The sequence below is a fragment of the Mastigoproctus giganteus genome, chromosome 7, assembly GCF_048544385.1.
Source record: "Mastigoproctus giganteus isolate SK-2022 chromosome 7, ASM4854438v1, whole genome shotgun sequence".
Lineage (NCBI taxonomy): Eukaryota > Metazoa > Arthropoda > Arachnida > Uropygi > Thelyphonidae > Mastigoproctus > Mastigoproctus giganteus.
Window position 1 is genome coordinate 144,417,518 of NC_143581.1, and position 20,549 is coordinate 144,438,066.

General features: G+C 38.2%; 1 protein-coding gene across 3 annotated transcripts in view; it reads right to left on the reverse strand.

The window, feature by feature from the left end:
* Cog1 (conserved oligomeric Golgi complex subunit 1) overlaps positions 1 to 20,549 on the reverse strand; it is a 546,651-nt gene that overhangs the window by 152,789 nt on the left and 373,313 nt on the right. For all 3 annotated transcript variants that reach the window (XM_090377929.1, XM_090377930.1, XM_090377928.1), the window contains one exon: positions 10,910 to 10,975. In XM_090377929.1, coding sequence (XP_090234055.1) covers positions 10,910 to 10,975 — 66 coding nt within the window. The remainder of the gene's footprint in view (positions 1 to 10,909; positions 10,976 to 20,549) is intronic.

A 20,549-nucleotide genomic window follows, 5' to 3' on the forward strand; every position in this document is an offset into this window, starting at 1 on the left:
GCAAAGGAAGTAAGCAAACCCTTAGCCATAATTATGAGAGCTTCCTTGGACTCAGGGGAGGTACCCATAGACTGGAAATGTGCAAATGTGACCCCAATTCACAAAGGAGGATCAAAGGCTGACACAAGTAATTATAGACCTGTGAGCTTAACTTCTGTTCCAGGAAAATTAATGGAGGCACTGGTTAAAGAAGCACTGCAGGATCATTTAGACAAGACTTCAGTTACAGCTCAGACACAGCATGGTTTTGTTAAGGGGAAGTCTTGCCTGACCAACTTGATTGGATACTATGATGCAGTCACAAAAGAACTGGATGCAGGGAATAACTTTGATATTATATACTTGGATCTTAGAAAGGCTTTTGATACTGTTGTACATGGAAGACCGCTGCACAAATTGGAGCAGTGTGGCATTGGAGGCAAATTGCTGCTATGGATAAAGGGGTGGTTGAGGGGGAGAAGGCAGAGAGTGGTAATCAATGGACACTGTTCATCGTGGATTAATGTTATTAGTGGAGTCCCTCAGGGCTCAGTGTTGGGTCCATTATTGTTTTCTGTATTTATAAATGATATTGATGATGGTATATCAAGCTTAATGTCCAAGTTTGCAGACAATACAAAGGTTGGCAGGGTTGTCAAGGACACTACTGACACTATGCTGCTGCAACAGGATCTGGAAAGGTTGAGCAGATGGGCTGAGAGGTGGCAAATGAAGTTTAACATTGACAAATGTAAAGTACTACACATGGGAAACAGCAACCCCAGAGCAACGTATCAACTCTGTGGTACTACACTGACAGTGGCAGGGAATGAAAGGGACTTGGGGGTGGTTGTGCAGGCAGATATGAAGTTCTCTGAGCAGTGCAGACGGGCTGCAAGAGTAGCTCATGGAGTATTGTCAATGATATACAGGAATTTTTCCAGCAGGGATAAGGAGGTGATTATTCCATTGTATAAGGCAATGGTCAGGCCACACCTAGAGTACTGTATACAGGTCTGGAGGCCTCATTTCAAGAAGGATGTAGAGCTGCTGGAACGAGTACAGAGAAGGGCAACAAGATTAGTGAATGGAACAAAGGGGTGCTCTTACGAAGAAAGGCTTTAGTTTTGCAAATTACAGTGTCTGGAGACTAGGCACCAGCGAGGTGATCTGATAGAGGTGTATAAAGCCTTGAATGGTTTAAGCATGCTCAATGCTGATGGGATTCTTCCTCTAGCTCAGAAAAATCACCTGAGAGGGCATAAATTCAAATTGAGGAAAGACAGATGTAGGATAGACGTGTGGAAATTTGCCTTTAGCCAGCGGGTGGTTAGTTGGTGGAACAGACTTCCATCCCTTGTGGTGGAGGTTGATAGCCTAAATAAGTTTAAGGCTCAGCTGGACAGGTATTTTGAACGAACAGAGGGGTGAAGTGGAAGTGGGTTTTTTTTTTTTTTTTTTTTTTTTGGCTGATGCTGCATAAGCTTGCTTTCTTGCATCAAATGCCTCTACTAATGCTAATGCTAAAACGTAAAATTTTTCTCATCGTCTACTGCAGACAATGCCTGAGCAAATGTTGTGCGTAAAAAGTATGCTTCTAAATTTGAAATAACACCTTGATCCATAGGTTGGATGAGTGAAGTCGTGTTTGGCGGTAGAAATATGAATCTCACATTTGAATTGAAATCATCTAGATGCGGTGGATGTCCAGGAACATTATCTGATAGAAGCAAAATTATGAAAGGAACATCGTTGTCTTTACAATATTTTTCAACCTCAGGAATGAAGCAGCATTTAAACCAATCCTCAAAGAGAGATATTGTTATCCATAGAAGCAAAATTGTGAAAGGAACGTCGTTGTCTTTACAATATTTTTCAACCTCAGGAATGAAGCAGCATTTAAACCAATTCTCAAAGAGAGATACTGTTATCCATACTCTCTGGTTCGATCGGAAATGCACGGATAGAGTGGCTTTATTGATGCCTTTAAATGCACGAGGATTTCCAGAATGGTACACAAGCAGTGGTTTTAATCTGTAATCTCCCACTGCATTAGCCCCAAGCATGAGCGTGGCCCTATCTTTTGATGGCTTGAAAACTGGCATTGTATTTTCCTCTTTGGCAATGTATGTTCAATCCAGCATTTTTTCCAGTACAGAGCAGTCTCGTCAATGTTAAAAATTTGCTGCATTGAATAGCCGCCTTCATCAATAAATTTTTTCCAACACATTACAAAATTTCTCTACAGCTGCAGAATCAACATTGGCAACTTCACCACATACTTTAATGTCGTGGAAACCAGCGCGGTGCTTGATCCTATTAAACCACTCGTTGCTTGTCACGAACTTGGGTTGGGGTTCGCTGTACTTATCTTTAATATCTTTATAAATACTTGTTGCTTTTTCTTGAATAGTCATTAGACTCATGGGCACTCGCTTCTGAATCTGATTTTCCATCCATATTATTAACAGCTGTTCCATCTTTGATACAGCACCTGAACACAGTTTTGTGATCACTGTTGATCTTAAGTGTGTTGATCCTTTGACATGTCCTTTTATACGCGCACTGTCCTATAAAATAGTATTCACTGTTGAAGCAGGGAGGCCTAATTCCCTTGCAATAGATAACAAACTTTGTCTTGCTTTGTACTTCTTAATCATTTTCTTGATCCCATTGTACAGAATTTAAAAACTGTCTTGTAACATTTGTATAGTTTTGTTCATTATATTTATACTAATTTTTATAGGCCAAGTGACTACTAGTCACTTGGCCTATATAACATACTTCTACGCACATTTTTGTTTTCTCTAGTGCTTATGTCACACCACACTGATTCAGTATTACACTAACAACCCATGTTAATGGGGTGTGCTGATTAAATCTATGTGTTTCTTAACCAAAAGCAAAATACTCGCCATCCACCTTCCCAGTCTTGTCTGTTGACTGTGGACGTTTTTTGGATTGCATCTTTGCTATATTAATACTAAGGTTAAGAGATTTGTGAGCATGATCTCCTCTGAGATGAATGTGGCATCAAGATTAAGGCACTGAATCTTTTGTATGAGTGCGTTGTGTTCTTGCCTACGGTGCTGTATGGATCATCAGTATGGTTTGAAATTGTAGGGAAACAAGCTGCAGTGGGAATGCTGCATTCCATTCAGAGGATGAGCCTTTTTCAGTTATAAAAACATGTAGGATTTCCAATATGGCTCATCAGGTTCTCTCTGCCCAAGATGCCCTTGGATCTTCATCTGATGTATCAAGGTCTGAGAAATTATGTACATTGATACAAAGAGACTACCATGTGGGAGGACAGGTGGAATGGACCAAATAAGTATGTAATAACCAGAAGTTTCTTTCATATGTGAAGGCAGATCCTTCTAAGAGGATAAGATGATTCTCCCCAAACATTCCAAATCTGTTTTCTCACTGGGTACATGTCCTTTGCTAAGTTGTATAACTTGGGAATCTGTACTAGGCAAAGCTAGTGACTTGAAGGAAACCCAAGAGCACACATGCTACCACTGTGATCAGTATGTGCATCTTTGACATGAATTTTATGATACCTTTTCAGTAGAGTTAGTGGAATATTAGGAAGCTGAACTGGTGTCTGGACTAGATGGATTCTCGGATTTTCAACTTCAGTTCTCAGGTAGCATGAGAAGGTCTTAGCTTATGAGGATGTCAGAGATCATATCTAATATTATTAGGAGCTGATTTTGATGAATCCTTTTGTACAGATGGGACAAATTATTTACAAGGAGCAGCATAATTCTGTTAGAGGTTGGTGTGTGTGTGTCTTCAGTTCAGAACTTTTTACAAGCTAATTTGGAGATGTGGTTTTTCATCTATACTGTCAATGCATGTCTGTTGGTTTTGGAATTATTGAAACTTCTATGTAAGCATCTCTCAGAAGAACAGAATATTTCAATAATATTGGCGGGTTTCTTCTTCCATTTACTATGCAATACCTGTTTGAACTGGCTTAAAAGATTGCTACTCTGACAACTGAACATATATGTTATGATGTCAGACTTCAATTACATTGTGTGTCTGTTTCTGAATAGGAAGCTTCCTGGATCTTTCTATCATTCTGATGAAATTGGATTGTTCCACTTTCTGGTGTGGCCCTTCACTTTGCTGTCGATGCTGAATTGTTCAGCTGAACTTATTAAGAATTTGCAGATAAAGGAACCACTAGGTGGCAGTGATCACAGTGTACTGATGTGGGATTTACTTAAAGATATAATTACCATCAGGGGTAAAAGTAAAGTAAGTAAAGTAAAGTGCAGCCATTATCAACCCACTGCAGGATGGAAGCCTCCTCAACAATTCATGCTGAGGGAAATGGACCATAATCTGCCACGCTGGTTCAGTGCGGGTTGGCAGATCGACCGTATTCAGCAGTCGGGCTTGAACCCCGGTCTATTCAAAGAGCGTGTGCTACTGCACTCCCGCTCCTGCACACTCGGCTACGGAGGCCATCAGGGGTAAAGGAAAGGGGTAAAGGAAAGGGTTTTTGCTTCGTAAAGGTGAGTACAGTGGTCTCAGACAGTTTTTAAATTCTGTACAGTGGGATCAACTGACAATGTTACCAACAGTAAATTCTAAGTGGGAAGCATTCAAGGAATTAATTGTGGATGCTACTAAAAGTTTCATATCTATTAAGAATATTGTTCAAAGTTTAGGCCTAAATGGTTATCAAATGAACTAATGAGACTCGTGACAGAGAAGAAAAATGCATGGGATGCATATAAATTATCAAGCGACTCAGAAGCCTATGGCAGATATAAGCTAGTCTGTAATCAGGTCACAAAGGAGGTTAGGCAGGCAAAGGCAGATTACGAGAAATCTTTGGCAAGAGATGCTAAGAAAAACAGCAAGGATTTCTTTACTTATATAAACTCTAAAAGGAAGGGGATGAATCTGATTGGTCCACTTCATATATTGATGGTTCGACTGTTGATGATCCTGCTCAGATAGCAAACAAACTGAATGAGTATTTTGCATCTACATTCACACATGAGGAGTTATTAAGGTTTGAAAATGGCAGAAGGTTATCAAATTGTAGCAGGGTGCTTAATGATTTTGTAATAACTGAGAGCAAAGTGAAGGAGAAATTGTTGAAGTTAAACATAAGAAAGGCACATGGGGTGGATGGGATCTAACCAGTTATATTAAAGGAGGCGACAAAGCAACTATGCAAACCCTTTGCCATAATTATGGGACCTCCCCTTGGACTCAGGGGAGGTCTCCACGGACTGGAGATGTGCAAATGTATCCCCAATTCACAAAGGGGGATTGAAGGGTGACACGAGTAATTACAGACCAGTTAGTTTACCTTCTCTTCTGGGTAAAATAATGGAGTCACTGGTTAAAGATGCATTGCAGGATCATCTAGACAAGACTGCAGCAATAATTCAGACATAGCATGGGTTTGTTAAGGGAAAGTCTTGTCTGATGAATTTGATAGGATATTATGATGTGGTTACAAAAGAACTGGATGCAAAAATTAATTTTGATATCATATATCTGGATTTCAGGAAAGCTTTTGACACTGTTGCACATGGAAGACTATTGTACAAATTGGAGCAGAATGGTAGGGTAAGTTGCTACAATGGATAAAAGGATGGTTGAGTGGTAATTAATGGGCGCTGCTCTTCGTGGACTAATGTTATTAGTGGAGTCCCACAGGGTTCGGTGTTGGGTCCTCTGTTGTTTTGAATATTTATCAATGATATTGATGAAGGTATATCAAGCTTAGTGTCGAAGTTTGCAGATGATACAAAGGTTGGCAGGGTTGTTAATGACAGTAATGACAGTGTGCTACTGCAACAGGCTCTAGATAATTTGGGCAGATGGGCTAAGAAGTGACAACCGAAGTTTAACCTTGACAAATGCAAAGTACTGCATATGGGTAGAAGTAACCTCAGAGAAACGTACCAACTATGTGGTACTACACTTAAGGTGGTAGAAAATGAAAAAGACCTGGGAGTGATTGTGCAGTCAGATATGAAGTTTTCTGAGCAATGCAGACAGGCTGACAGTGCCGGTCATGGGGTTTTGTCAGTGATATATAGGAATTTTGCTAGCAGGGAAAAGGAGGTGATTGTCTCCTCTGTATAAGGCAATGGTCAGGCCATGGCTTGAGTACTGCATACAGATCTGGAGGCCTCATTTTAGGAAGGATGTAGATTTGCTTGAGCGTGTACAGAGAAGGGCAATAAGGTTGATGAGGGGAATGAAGGGATCCTCTTACCAAGAGAGGCTTAAGTTCTGCAAATTGCAGTGGCTGGAGACTAGGCACCTGCACAGTGATCTGATCCTTCCACTTGTTCAGATTACGGACCTAAGGGTCATAAATTCAAATTAAGAAAAGGCAGATGTAGAATAGATGTGAGGAAATTTGCCTTTAGCCAGCGGGTGGTTAATTGCTGGAACAAACTTCCATCTGTCATTGTGGAAGTTGATAGGTTAAATAAATTTAAGGAGGAACTGGACAGGCATTTGGAGGGAATGGTGCGATTTTTTTTTTTAAACTTGCACTATCATTTAGAGGGAACTGCATACAAAATAATGTAATTTCTGCAATTAAATGGGAAATATTTGATAAAACAATCAAGCAGGAATTCTCTGGTAAGTAACTCATCCAATTATAGAAGAAACAGCAGATCAAACAATATGTTAAGTGTATGGCACATGCCATGGTGGACCCTAGAAATATGTACACTAAAAAAATGAAGAAGGGCCAAAAGAAGCTTCCAAAGAAGAATGATCTACCTCCCCCAAGAACTACTAAAGCAGATCTACTCTGAAACCAGGAAAATATAAACCAAGATCATCAAAACTGAAAAGCAAAAAACTGGGATGGTATTTGTTAGTACGGCAGGGAATCAAGGTTCATAGGGACTAGTGCATAGAACCATAACAAAATCATAAAAGAGGAAAGATATAGTAACATCCAGCAAGAGAACATGGCAGAAACGACCAGCTGGAATACTCCATGGAAATCCTATTAGAAATAATTACACAGGATGATGTAAGTAATGAAAGTCAGGAACACACAATTAGACAAAGCAATGAGAACCAGACATTAATCCAGGTAAATTCAACAATGTAAAAAAAAAAAAAAAAAAAAGTAAAGTAAAGTGCAGCCGTTATCAACCCACTGCAGGATGGAAGCCTCCTCAACAATTCATGTTGAGGGAAATGGACCATAATCTGCCACGCTGGTCCAGTGCGGGTTGGCAGATCGACCGTATTCAGCAGTCAGGGGCTTGAACCCTGGTCTACTCAAAAAGCGTATGCTACTGCACTCCAGCTGCTGCCGACTCGGCTACGGAGGCCTTCAACAATGTAGTTAAGCCAATAAATATTAATAAATGCTCTGGAATGGACTTCATTAAATCCACAGTAATTAAGATGCTCCACAGGCTTAGCACAAATAGACCACCAACAATCAAGCATGGGTGCATTCATGCCACATGCTACAAACAAGCAACCCGGGTAACAGACTGACTAGCCACAATACAAGGCCAAATGTTGCTATAATGACTGTGGAACAACATCTATCCCTGTATTTTAGGTACTGGCTGGAAGGCTCTCACTTGACCTCTTTGTCAAGTGGGAACCTTAGAGGTTTCAGGCTTCAGGGCCTCAACAACCACCTATAGAGAGTCAAACCTATCCAAACAATGGATATCATACCAGATCTAGAAAAAACCATAAAAAAAAGAAAAGAGAATATGGGAATACCCTCACACAATGAGATGGTAAAGGCAGTATTACTAAAAAATTCATACCACAGGTCACATTTGCTGACTAAGATATTACTATGGTTTACTCCAAGTACTGATGTGACCTTCCTGTTGACTGGCCTTGGATCAAGGCATGCCAGACTGGCCAAACTTGGCATCAGCACTATGGAAAACTGCTGTATAGAGATACTGATGACAGGTGCACATTGTCTACATTTACCTCCTCTATGAGGTATACAGGAGACAAATGGCTGCCCACTTCAACAGCCTTCTTATCAGAAATTAAACCATCTTTATTCAAAATAAAGAAAACCTCTCTGCCTTTAATGAATTTGCTAACAATGTTTTTAAGAAGAGGAAAGTGTTAAAACCAGATATACAAGGAATGCAAATATATAAGAAGAGGACATAGGTAACCATAATTCCTAGGCACTAGCTATTAGACATAAAAATTATTACATTACATTTATATTTATTATTAAATGTGTATACAACTACCTGAACCCACTACTTTGGGTAGTGGGATACACTTTAAATAAGAAACAATATACTTCTCCAACAATGGAGCAGTGCTTTTTATTTAGAGTATTGCAATACCAAGGAAACTTGCAGTGTGTGTGTTTGTGTGTGTGAGAGAGAGAGAGAGAGAGAGAGAGAGAGAGAGAGAGAGAGAGAGAGAGAGAATCTTTATTACCCTTCACGGCCATTGAACAATTATTTACAAAATGAAAAAGGTAACTATACAAATGAAAACATATTTCAATACAAAGGAGAAAGCTCCCCACAAGAGTCTCGATCAGACCTAACTCTTGTTAGGTCTGATCGAGCTGGCTTAACATCGAGATAAGAGCACCAGCTCAATCAGACAGAAGCAGATGCAAAGTACAGATCAGTCATTGCTGATTAGTCCTGCTAGTCATAATTTTTTTCTGGTATGTCTGGTCAATGGCGAATTTGTTCAGGTTGGCATCAAGTGCCCGGGTTTGCTTGAGCATCTGCTGAGGGTGGAACCTGTCCAACAGATGGAGCCGTGCTGAATACGGGTATAGCTCGGGATTGGCCCTAAGGGCAGCAGGGGGAATCCTCCAGCCACAGGTATCCCAGAATGAAGGTGTTGCAATTATGCCTGTGATCTCCGCAATATGAGATCAATGTACTAAACAGTACACCCAGTTTGCTCAAAGCTATACACAAAAAGAGGCTATGTCCAACTTGTAAAATGGGTTTTTACAGGTTTCATAGTTTCAGGCTTTTGCACCCTGAGCTCAATTATGAAATCTGACAAACTGTTCCACCGTTGGCAATATTGTTATTAAATCTAGTATATCTTTATCCTTTCTTCTCTCAAAATAAAATTTACACAAAAGCAATCATGAACATTAACAGAGCTTCCTCTAAAACAAGGATGTCCAATCTATTATATGGCCTATGGCCACATGGGCACCTCTTTGTTATGTCATCCCAGAGTTTAAAACGAGAGCTTCACAAATTATAGTTTCGTGCCAACATTTGAAAACATCCATTTTTTCAATTTTTTTTTTGATTTTTTGCTATTGCTTTCCGATGATTTATGTATCATTCTTAATATTTAACCATGTAATAAGAATGTTGTTAGTGTCATGTAATAATAGTGGGTTTTTGTATTTAATTATTAAAAGATTAAAAAAATCCTATTTTGAAAAATATATAATTACTGGTAAGGAACTGTTCTTGCAGCCCACGACCCCACTGCCTTTGAGATCCCATGCAGCCAGCAACCTTCAGCATTTTATCTGTTTTGGTCTCTAGCAAAAAAAAAAAAAAAAAAAAAAGGGATGATGCCCTCTGCTCTAAACCACATCTGATAATCTCTGATCTGCAATTACAACCTTACTTTAACTTGATTATCTCTGTTTATCTGTGTTGATTGGGCTCCACCAACTACATTCCTGGGGACTGGGGCAATTTTGAAGTTTTATGCACTGTATTTAAAAAAAAAAAAGTATCATTTGTTCAATAAAGTTCACATTATTACCAACTGATCTGCACAGCATCAGTGTTATCGAGAACAATTAGTTTTTTATTGCATGTAACAATCATGAGATTTTTGTTCAATATGTGTATCACACACACATACATATGTTACAAACATTTGTTTTTTTTCTGAAGACGAAAGAGTAAATTTTTTATACTGAAGTTCATTTAAATGATTCTTTAAGATCACACCTTTTACTGAGATCTCAAATGAGTCAAATTCAAGAATGCTCCAAGTAATCCTTTCAAAGCAATACAAATACTTGTGATATTTCCATTTAATAATCCTCAATAAACACACTCTGTGACCATTGAATTATTACCACCTGCCTAATATTGTGTTGGGCACTGCTCACATAGATAGCAGCCCCTGTTTACCTAGACATTTACATGAGACCTCAGGAGCTCTGCACTGCCTTATTTTGATTGAAAATGTGTTGTTTTACTTCAATGCACTTCTGAGGTATAAACCCAATTATCCTGGTCACCAGATTCATCATCCAATTCTGAAGATTATTTTGTGGAAGGTGAATTAGGTCTTTGTTGTGTGGCACTGGAGCAATAGAGGATGGTAGAGATGTACTACATCTTTTCAATTTTCAGACAATTTTAAATTTTCATTATTTTGCCATACAAAAGTAGCAGTCATCATGATCATTTGTGGGCTCTCTCCAAATTCAAGGTATAACAAAATACCTTCACTTGTGACTTCCAAGAAACCATCCTTCTAAAGCTGAGCTGCAACTATCAAAACAGAAATGAAATGTCTGCAACTTGTCTTGATCACCCATTGGCTTCACATACACTGAAAAACTTGATACCACCAACAATTTTATGCTTCACCTGCTTCAGACCTATATCCACAAACAATCTATAACAGAACAATTCAGGAAAAAATACACATGTAGTATATATAAGATATACATACTATATATCAGTATTGGTACACACTTATGTAATATATATATAAATGTCACAAAAACAAGAAACCTTCAATTACTGCCAAAATATTGTCACTAGAGCAAAACCAATGACACTGTTGGATTCAACACACAAAATACATATAAGAAATAGTTAAATATAAACAAATGTTCTTTGTTACATAATGCAATTAGCCCTTTCATATCTTAAAATTGGAACATGTTAAATAAAATACTTACCATACATTTGCACTTGATTCACGAGAAGAACAGCCCTCAAGTGTTTCTTTGACATATTGTAAATATCTGTAAATAATGCTTATAAGCTTTAAAAAATCTTAGACAACTAGGAGTTATCGGGCATTATATATTTTTTAAAAACAATGCAGAAAATTTTATATTGCTCAAAAATAGCTAGAATGGAAATACATTTTTTATATTCAAGGGCCTATCAAAAAAGTTCTAAGGTAGTTATATTTATTGAGTTTTTTCCTTTTTTTTTTTGTTATTAACTGCAGAGTAACTCAAAATTTGCACAATCAAAAATATCAGTAATTAAAATTTATTATTCTCTTTACTATTAAATCAAGTAATTATAATAACTATAATGACAGAGTAACTTAGAAGAATATTTGGTACTGGTGAATCTGCTTATTTTTTGGAATTGAGCTTTGTCATTTCACATAATATTTTTAACAAAAGTACATTATTAATTAAGAACACAAGTTCAGAGAAGGAATATGTTATGATGTCCTTCTCACAAACAAATCATGAGTTTATTAAGCTGCTTCTGAATGTGTATACATTTAGAAATCACCCAGTGCTTTGAAAATAGCGTGCCAGTTTATATAGCTTATTGTGTATGTTTGTATAAGTGTGTTCACAGGCCAATTTATATGTTCTGTCAGTTAAACTGGAATAATGTAATTATTTCCTCTGTGAAGAGCAATAATTATTACAATATTAATAGTTTCGTACTTTAAAACAGCATAGTTTAAACAGCAGTTGTGATCACTGTTATTATGTTGTTGTTACATTATCATTGTTGTTATGTTGACATATTTTAAATGAGAAAGCCTACTTCACCATAAGTACATTCTTCAAGTTGAATGAAGAAATAACAAAGAACAAGGGAAATGATTTGGCTGTAATATTTGACAAACATTGCAGCCAAATCCCTAGGTCCCAATGTTACTGGAGTCCAGCAGAAGTGAATATCAAAATAGAATTCCGAAAGGGTAATATAGCCTATGCTGTACCTGGGACAGAACTAGACGAGGATTATACTTTATCATTTATGATGCCTGTAATGAACTTAGAGAATTGGTATGTAATGCATTTTTGGTGGTGTTGGGTTTGTATGTGATCCAAGTATAGCTCTAAAGCTTGTGACTTTGAGGTATATATGTGCTGCATTCAGAGGGACTCTGCTTGGATATAGTAGTGTCTAGAAAGACAGCAGCAGGTCCCACAAGACTGTCTGTGGAATATGTTCATATTCATAAGGATGGCTCTATGTTCACTTGGAGCCATCACTATAAACTGGCTAGAAGTTAGAATGTTCAGCTCAGTGTACTAAGTAGAGTTAAGTACAAAAAAGATGGAGTGTTGGTATTTTCCCAGATGTTAAAAGAGAAGTTGCAGGCTGGTACACAAGAATGCCAGGCAGAGTGGTGTTGCTTGGTGATGATGGGGCAACTTTCCTTGCAGTAATATGTAAATCTCTGAGTAGGTCTTGGATATGAATACCAAATGGATGGTCAGCAGTCTGAAGAATGTTATACAAGCTTTCCCACTGTGGCTCGAATGTTGATGTGGGGTCATCTGGCAGGAATTTCAATTTGAGAGCATAATGGAGAAACAATTGTGTCTGTCAAAGCAGTAAAGATGTTCTTTTTGCATCCACATACAGACTCTGGATAGGAGATGTCTGAAAGGCAAGAACAGCAATATGGAGAGCCTAATGGTGGAAGGGATCCAGCCAGTGAAGTATAATCTTTCTAGCAGAGGCAAATACTAGAGACCCATAATCTAATTTAGATGGTAAAAATGCTTGACACAGAGAGAAAAGATTGTATCAAACTGCCCCCATGAAGTAGAGGAGAGAGAATAAGTAAGATATATTCAAACCTCTTGTGCACTCTGCACACAGCTGAAAAATATTTTGGAGAAAAGTCAGTTTTCAACAAATGTGAGCCCAAAGAATTCTGGGTCTAGTATTACTGGATAGCATTTTGTCTCCACCTTGATTGAGGTTCAGTGTGAAGATTATGCTTAAGACAAAAATATATACAAATGGCCTATTGTGATGAGAACCTGAAATATTAGCCAGGAGTTAAGGTGATCAGTAAGTTGTTGCAGTTGTCTTTCAATGATTCTCATATATGACTAGGCCAGCAGGGATAAGAAAGTGATCATCCCATTGTACAAGGCGATGATTAGGCTACATCTTGAGTACTGCATACAGGCCTGGAAGCCTCATTTTAAGAAGGATGTAGATCTATCTTTGGAACAGGTGAAGAGAAGGGCAATGAAATTAGTGAGGGGAACAAAAGGGTATGCTTACCAAGAAAAAGTTCAAGTTCTGTGTTTAGAAACTAAGCACCTGCAAGGAGATTTGATTGAGGTGTTTAAGGCTTTGAATGAACTGAGTAAGCTAATTGTTGATGGTATCCTTCAACACACATGAAGGGGAATAAATTTAAATTGAAGAAGGATGTTTGCAGGATAGATATGTGGAAATTGGCTTTCACTCTATGGATAGCTGATTGTTGGAACAGAGTTTCATCTGGTGTATTGGAAGTGGCTAGTTTAAATAAATGTAGGGAAGAGATAAACAAATAATATTAGAGGGAATGGAATAATCCCATCCCTTCTAATAATTTAATTAGATTAAAGCAAATTCCATTACTGAACAGGAAGTTGTTCAGTAATGGAATTTGCTTCGATGGAAAAAAAGAATAACACTTAAAACTGATAGTTCTACTCTCTCTCTCTTTGCAAAAGTACTGAGAGAGGGTGGATCCTACACGACATTGAAAAGACCAATGGGATAAAAAGTTTTTAGTAATAACAGGGAGGAGACCTCTAAGACCAATGTTATCACTTTTTCCGTACTGAAAAATATAAGCACCAGGTGCTCTTATTTTAGGAAACATCTGGAATAGATGTTTCCAGTCTAAATTCGGATGGTCTGTTTGTTTGTTATTTGGTTTTTAGGAGCATTAGCAACTAAGGCCATATTGCTCCGGGGATATGCGGTGGTCATTCCCTGACCTTTTCGCATCCTCCGTATTCGGTGGTCACGGGCTCGAACCCCGGTCTAATCAAGAAGCGTGTGCTATGCACTGCTGCTCCTGCCCATCTGGCTACGGAGGAACTGTTCAGATGGTCCAATATGGACCTGTTCCCTTCAGAAGCTGTACTTCATATACTGGAGAAGAGGTCATTTGCTTTTAAATACCATATAAGATGAGCATTGACCATTCCTGCACAAACAGCTAGTCAGAGCAATAATTTGCTGGAACTTTTGGATCCTTTCCTAGCTTATTGAAGGCAAGGAGATTTGCCTTACTAGGAACCTGGAAACTGTTCTCCAAGAAAGATTCTGATATATGTATATACAGCAGGTGAACCACTGATTTTTGTGCAAGATGTTTAATCATTTCATAATGGACATTAATTTGGTCCAACAGCACTTGCTTTGGTAAGAGTGCTACTGAACTCTTACTGAAGTAATTATTGTTTTAACTTTACTAATTTTAACTCTTGTGCAGTAAACTGACCATTGTAAGGATGAAAACCCTTTGATTTGAAATGAAATATCTGCTTTTCTATTGTTCTGTTTCACAACCAGGATCTCTAGTGAGTAAAATGCAGAAATATTAGAAAATGATTCCCCAAGAGCATTGGCTATTGCAGTCGAATCTGCACTATAGTATCCATTGCATTCAATTTCTGTCACAAACTGCCTTAGGGATGGTCAGCTGGGTAACAGAGGAACTAAAACTGGTCTGTGAGTACTGTCTCCTCTAATGTATGATTTGTGCATACATATTTAAAAACAAGGAGATTGGCTGTGATGGGATAGTGTCAGAACATTTCCCATTGGGAAATGTTCTGACAATATCTTTACTTTTTTGCCTTTTTTGCTTTTTACATTCCACCATGGTTTTGGAAATTGTGGAAACTGGATAGACATTTATAAAATGATAATATTTTCTGTGATGTACATCACTCCATCACTGATAGGCTCCTGATTGCAGTGGTGCCAAACTCTGTCAGATGTTGGAATGACAACTGACAAGCATGCTAGTCAGCTTGTTCAATCTAGCACCAAGAAAACCTAAAAGGAGACAGTCCCTAAGTAATGAGTTATCAGTGAAGTGATCACTTCCATATGGGTTCTCTTATTCTCCTTCTCTACTTCTATCTTTACAGATCATCCCCAAGTAATTGAAGAGAGAAGACACAGGGGGAGATGGGAGACGGAAAGATCAATGGCAGATAATGTCTGAATACACATGTGGAAAGAGGTGTTTGCCCCCAAACATAAAAGGGAGAAGTTCTTATCAGTATACATATGCTCTGTGATATGGCCATTTCCATTAAACCCAAATTACGTGGCATCACGGTTGAAAACCACTGGCATAACAGCTTTCCTTGCATCCTGATAAGATATGCTCTACCTTAAGTCTCTACATTTCTTTTTCTTCTTTCCATCACTGGCATGCTCATGAGTATGCAGGGTGCTTTCTTTGGCAATTAATACATACCAGTTTTGGAGGCAAACATGTAATTTCATAGTCCTTTACATCACATTAACATGTTCTTTTATATTTGATTTTTTATATTTCACTGCCTTTAGTATTTGTGAGGATCCTTTATGCATGCCTTGGGGTGCTGGAACAATTAGGCACTGCCTTTTTAGTAAATGGATTTCATCTTTGAAGAATCATCACTCCAAGTAATGCCAATATTTGTTGTCTATAGTGTTCTAACGTCAAGAGATATATTTGAATGAGATTCAGAATCTGCATCATTTGAATAGAATTCTATTTCAGTATCAGACGACATATTATAAAGAGCTGATTCAATGTTATCAGCTTGAATGTACTGTCCATCCCTGTTCCTTCTCATTCCTGATGTCCTAGGCTGTGGATCCAAAACAAACCTTTAGGGTAAAATTTTACAGGAAAACAATTTTTACACAAAATTTTATCAGTAAAAACACACTAAGGATGATGTTTTGTTTTTCACAAACTAAAGAATTAATATTCAGCAAGCATAATCTTCAAAAAAATTTACCTTTACTTCTTGTGGAAAATATTAAACTAGATAAAACAGCTTGAACATACAAAACTGAACCAAGTATACAGCTTTTATAGCACTCTCCAGACAGCGCAACTGATGCTAAGCAAAATCTCAATTGTAATGCAACAGCCCATGGTGCAATCAGAGTGCTAACATAACTCAGTTGTTCATTTCATGAGCCTTTTCTTTTACAGTGATCATTTATTGACTGCAATTGAATGGATGCATATGTGTATTAAGGCCAAAAACTGAAGTTTGTTTTGATGTGATTTTGTGATTGGGCAGCAAAAGTGTTGACTGCATGCATAGGCACTACAGCAGGCCATTTGCGAGTCTCCATACTTATGACACTTAAAAGCATTTAAGTGAATCAGGTACATATTGCCTTACTGGGCAGTACAAGCCAGCTGTAACTGAATTTGGAGATATTGGTTTACTGAAGGTAAGGATGACATTAAATTTTATAGTGTAGATTTTGTTGGAGCACTATAGGGAATTACATTATCAGAATTTATCAGACTTTATTTATTTTAGTGCCAGGATCCACACCATCCATGTAGAAATTGGGCGGCAGGGCTACCTAAGCAATATATCCACATTATCGTTAGCCTGAATCTTACCCCTTGAACCATAAGAATAGGATCATGGCATTGACAAGGTTTAACCCTGAAGGCAAATCCACTTACTGATTCATTCTGGATGAGCCAACCCAAGCTCTCTTATCTTGTCAAAGTGAGGGGGGGACAAAGTGGTTTCTGAAGCAGGGACCATCAACCACAGGGGATCCCCCTTTCTAAATTTCCATGGATTACAGCACAAGGCAAACACTCTGAATTCCTATGATGCTAGCCTGGAATCTAGGCTAATAATGCTGCATTCTGGTGATACTAATTGGAAGACCAGTAGCATCACTGGGAAGTCCCTCACAATATAGTGCCCCTAATTGCGCTTGCGTCCAAATATCTCACAACAACAACACTCAACAGGGGCACTATAAGGTACTCCTGTTGAGTGTTGTTGTTTTTGTGAGATATTTGGACACAAGCACAATTACAGCCAAAATGCATCTTTCTATGGTTCAGCTGTTACAAAACTTAATCTGTATATCAGAGCAGGAATACAGCTGAATTCGCTGAAGGAACAGGAAAAGTTCTTCAAAACTTACTTTATCTCTGAGAATGTATTCTTATTTTTCAAGGGTTCTGTAAATTGGACTGTGCTTTAAAGATTCATGATCTTTCATTTAAGAAGCATGGGCATCAATTATATGTTTAACACTGAGCTGTGTTTGACATAAAGAGCACTGATGAGGGCTTTCATCCACAAGCAAATGGAGACAGGTAAGATGTGTACCACCAATATGTAGCCATGCTAAAATAACTTCCTCTCATCAGTTTCACCAAGAACTTGGTATCCATATTTGTGGTTCCTGTTTTATTTGGAAATTTGTTATTTATTTCTGTACTCCATATCTGTGCTCATCCGAGTTTGCATGTTTTTTGGATATGTTCTTATAATCTGTGTAAGGAACTACACACAGAGAGATGGTGGAATAATTGGTCTGTTTAGCTTCACTATCCGCTTGTTCATTTCCCTGGATGCCAGAGTGGCTTGGTACCCAGCAAAAAGTTATTTTCATTTTATGTTCTTGAAAATAGTGAAATTGAGACCAGATATCTTTTAGTATGACAAACACAGATTATTTTTTATAATTGACACTGTGCTATGGGAGTCTGTACAGATTATTGCAGGCAATAAGGAGAGATTACGTATTTTATCCACAGCTAAATATACTAAACAAGTTGCATATATAGGGTGATTTAGGAGGAATAGTAAATATTTTGGGTGGTTATAGTATCAGTTATTCTGAGTAAAAAAAGTTCACATAAATGTGTCCAATTCTCAATGGATACAGAGATAAAGCTATTTGAAACCGGCGAGCACAAAGCCATTATGAGAGGTATTAAAGAATGATAAATGACTTATTGTTTGTATTTATTGACTTTTTGAATGATACAAAACATAAATAATTTACAAATTTTTTACAGTTCACAATAAATGTTCGAAAATCCCACTGCTGACCTCAAATGCATTTTGCAACCTTTGTTGTAATATGATGTGTTGTTCTAAGGTTGTCTTGGCATTCTTTAATGAGGGCAATAGTATCCGAAATGTAAGCGAGCAATTCATCTCTTGTATTCACCTTTTCTTTGTATACCGCACTTTTCATCCATCCCCACAAAAAAAAACTAATGGAATGAGGCCTGGAGACCTTGGTGGCCAATGAACGAAACCACTGCAGCCAATCCATCGTTCAGGGAAAGTTTAATTTAGATATTGTATCACCAGATGGGTATAATGTGCAGAAGCTCTGTCATGCTGAAAGTACATACCAATTCTTGTAGCCAAGGGAACACAGTCCAATAGTAGTGGAAGTTTGTTATGCAGAAATTATAGGTAAATGGGCCCTGTAAGACGATTCTATAACACAACAGGCCCAATCAACTGATTGCCGATGATACTGGACCACATGTTTACAGAGAACCGATATTGAAAATTTGTTTCTACAGTGGCATGTGGATTTTCTTCTGACCACCTATGAGAGTTATGGGTGAAAGTAGCTTCATCGCTGAACAGTATTAATGGAATTAATCGGCAATTAGCATTTACCCACTGACAAAATTCCAATCGCTGGGTGGTCGTCAACTCCTGATTGAAGGTGTTGCATCCACTGTATGTGAAATGGATACAAGCTGTGCTCACATAATGTTCGCCACACTCTTGTCTGTGGAACATTGATACACATAGAAATTCTTCTTGTGCTAATAGTGGGACTATGTTCTATTTCATCCACATTTTGTTCATTTGCATGTTCAGAAGAAATATGAGTGCTGGGAACTGTACCAGTCTCACACAGTTTGGTACAAACACTAGAAAATGCTCTTGAATCCAGTATTCTACAGTTAGGAAACCGTCAACGGTATACTCTACAAGCAGCAGTAGCACTTTCACCACAAAAACTGTAGACAAACACCATAATCAGCATATTCAGCATGTGTGAAGATGTGTGGCATTCTTAACAACACTTCTAACACCAAAAAGTGTCGGGTTATAATCGCTTCTTGGTCACATCTGATTCAGGAAGTTGTGCGGGCCAGTTTTTTCAAACAGCTGTATCTCCTTATCCACTGAGAAATGGACACGTTTATATTAACTTTTTTACTCAGAATACTATAACCTCCCAAAATATTTACTATTCCCCCTGAATCACCCTGTATAGACTGCAAATAGATTGTACTGTGTCTATGAAGGAGGGAAAAACAATGCTGCTTCCACATGATTGTGAGATTTGGCATCATCTCTGCATATTTTATATTTATTTAGATTCTCTGAAGCATGTGCAGAATGCAGTTTCTTGAAGGTTTGATGTGGTAGTGCATTCCTATTCCACTGGGTAAAGGCTAGATCACAGGTATTGGTATACTGGTGAATATTACTTAGATTCATCTTCCACTTGTGCAAGCATTCTTTAAGTTGAAGAGCTGCAGATTGCAGTTCACTGATTTTAATTTCATTAAAAGAAAACCACTGGGGATCATAGATATAGGTGGTAGACATCAGAATGCCCAGCGCATGGATGATTGGACCCAGGGTATCCCAGCAGAACATCACCCAAATTGTCAATTAAATTGTACTTTTAACTAAATACATATAACGACTAAGATTACAAACGTAACATAATTGAACCCCAGGGACTCACATCTGGTGAGTATGGGCTTGGCACACCCAGGGTCCTGAGCTGGATATCACCATTCTTCTGTTTCTTGGTGATTCCCTTCTACTTCTCTCTCTCTCTCTCTCTCTCTCTGGGTAACTCGGAAATTTTTTTTTTTGGGTGGTGCAGCATAAGCCTCAGGCTTCCTTGCACTATATGGCTAGTAATAATAATAATAATAATAAATAATATTTAATTAAAACATAACTTGATACGGAAGTTATATAAATGGAACTCGTAGATAATACTTGATACTGAAAAATATATAAAGCGTTATAACTTGGTTGGGATACAAGTTTAGGGTTATAATTTTGTACTGAAATTGAAATTTTATTAAAATTAAATCAAAATCATGACTCAGACCAGAGCAGCAAAGCAAAAGGCTGAAGCCAATTGGAGTGCTGTAGCTCAGAGGAGAACTGAGGGGGGGGAGACAGTTGCCCTCTGAATCACAGCCTTTTAAAATGCACTGCTTGCATGATGTTTGTGGATCAATCGGGTAAGGGACATGATATTGCCATGGGGGATGTCTTTGTGTGTTTGCGCGATGCAAAGAGTGTAACGAAATCAGGCGACAACTCAGCATTGTTATGGGACTATATGAGAGCTTGAAGGACAGGATGGATGCCCTCAAAGGATCTAAATTGAGGGGCCCATCAAGCTCACAGCTGCCCACATCAATGCCAGAGCTTGCACTTGGTCATCACACAACACAGCGGCAACCCCCAAGGCAGAATGCGCTGGTCCCACAGGAACTACTAGTTGTTGGTGACTCTATTGTCAGGGAAACGG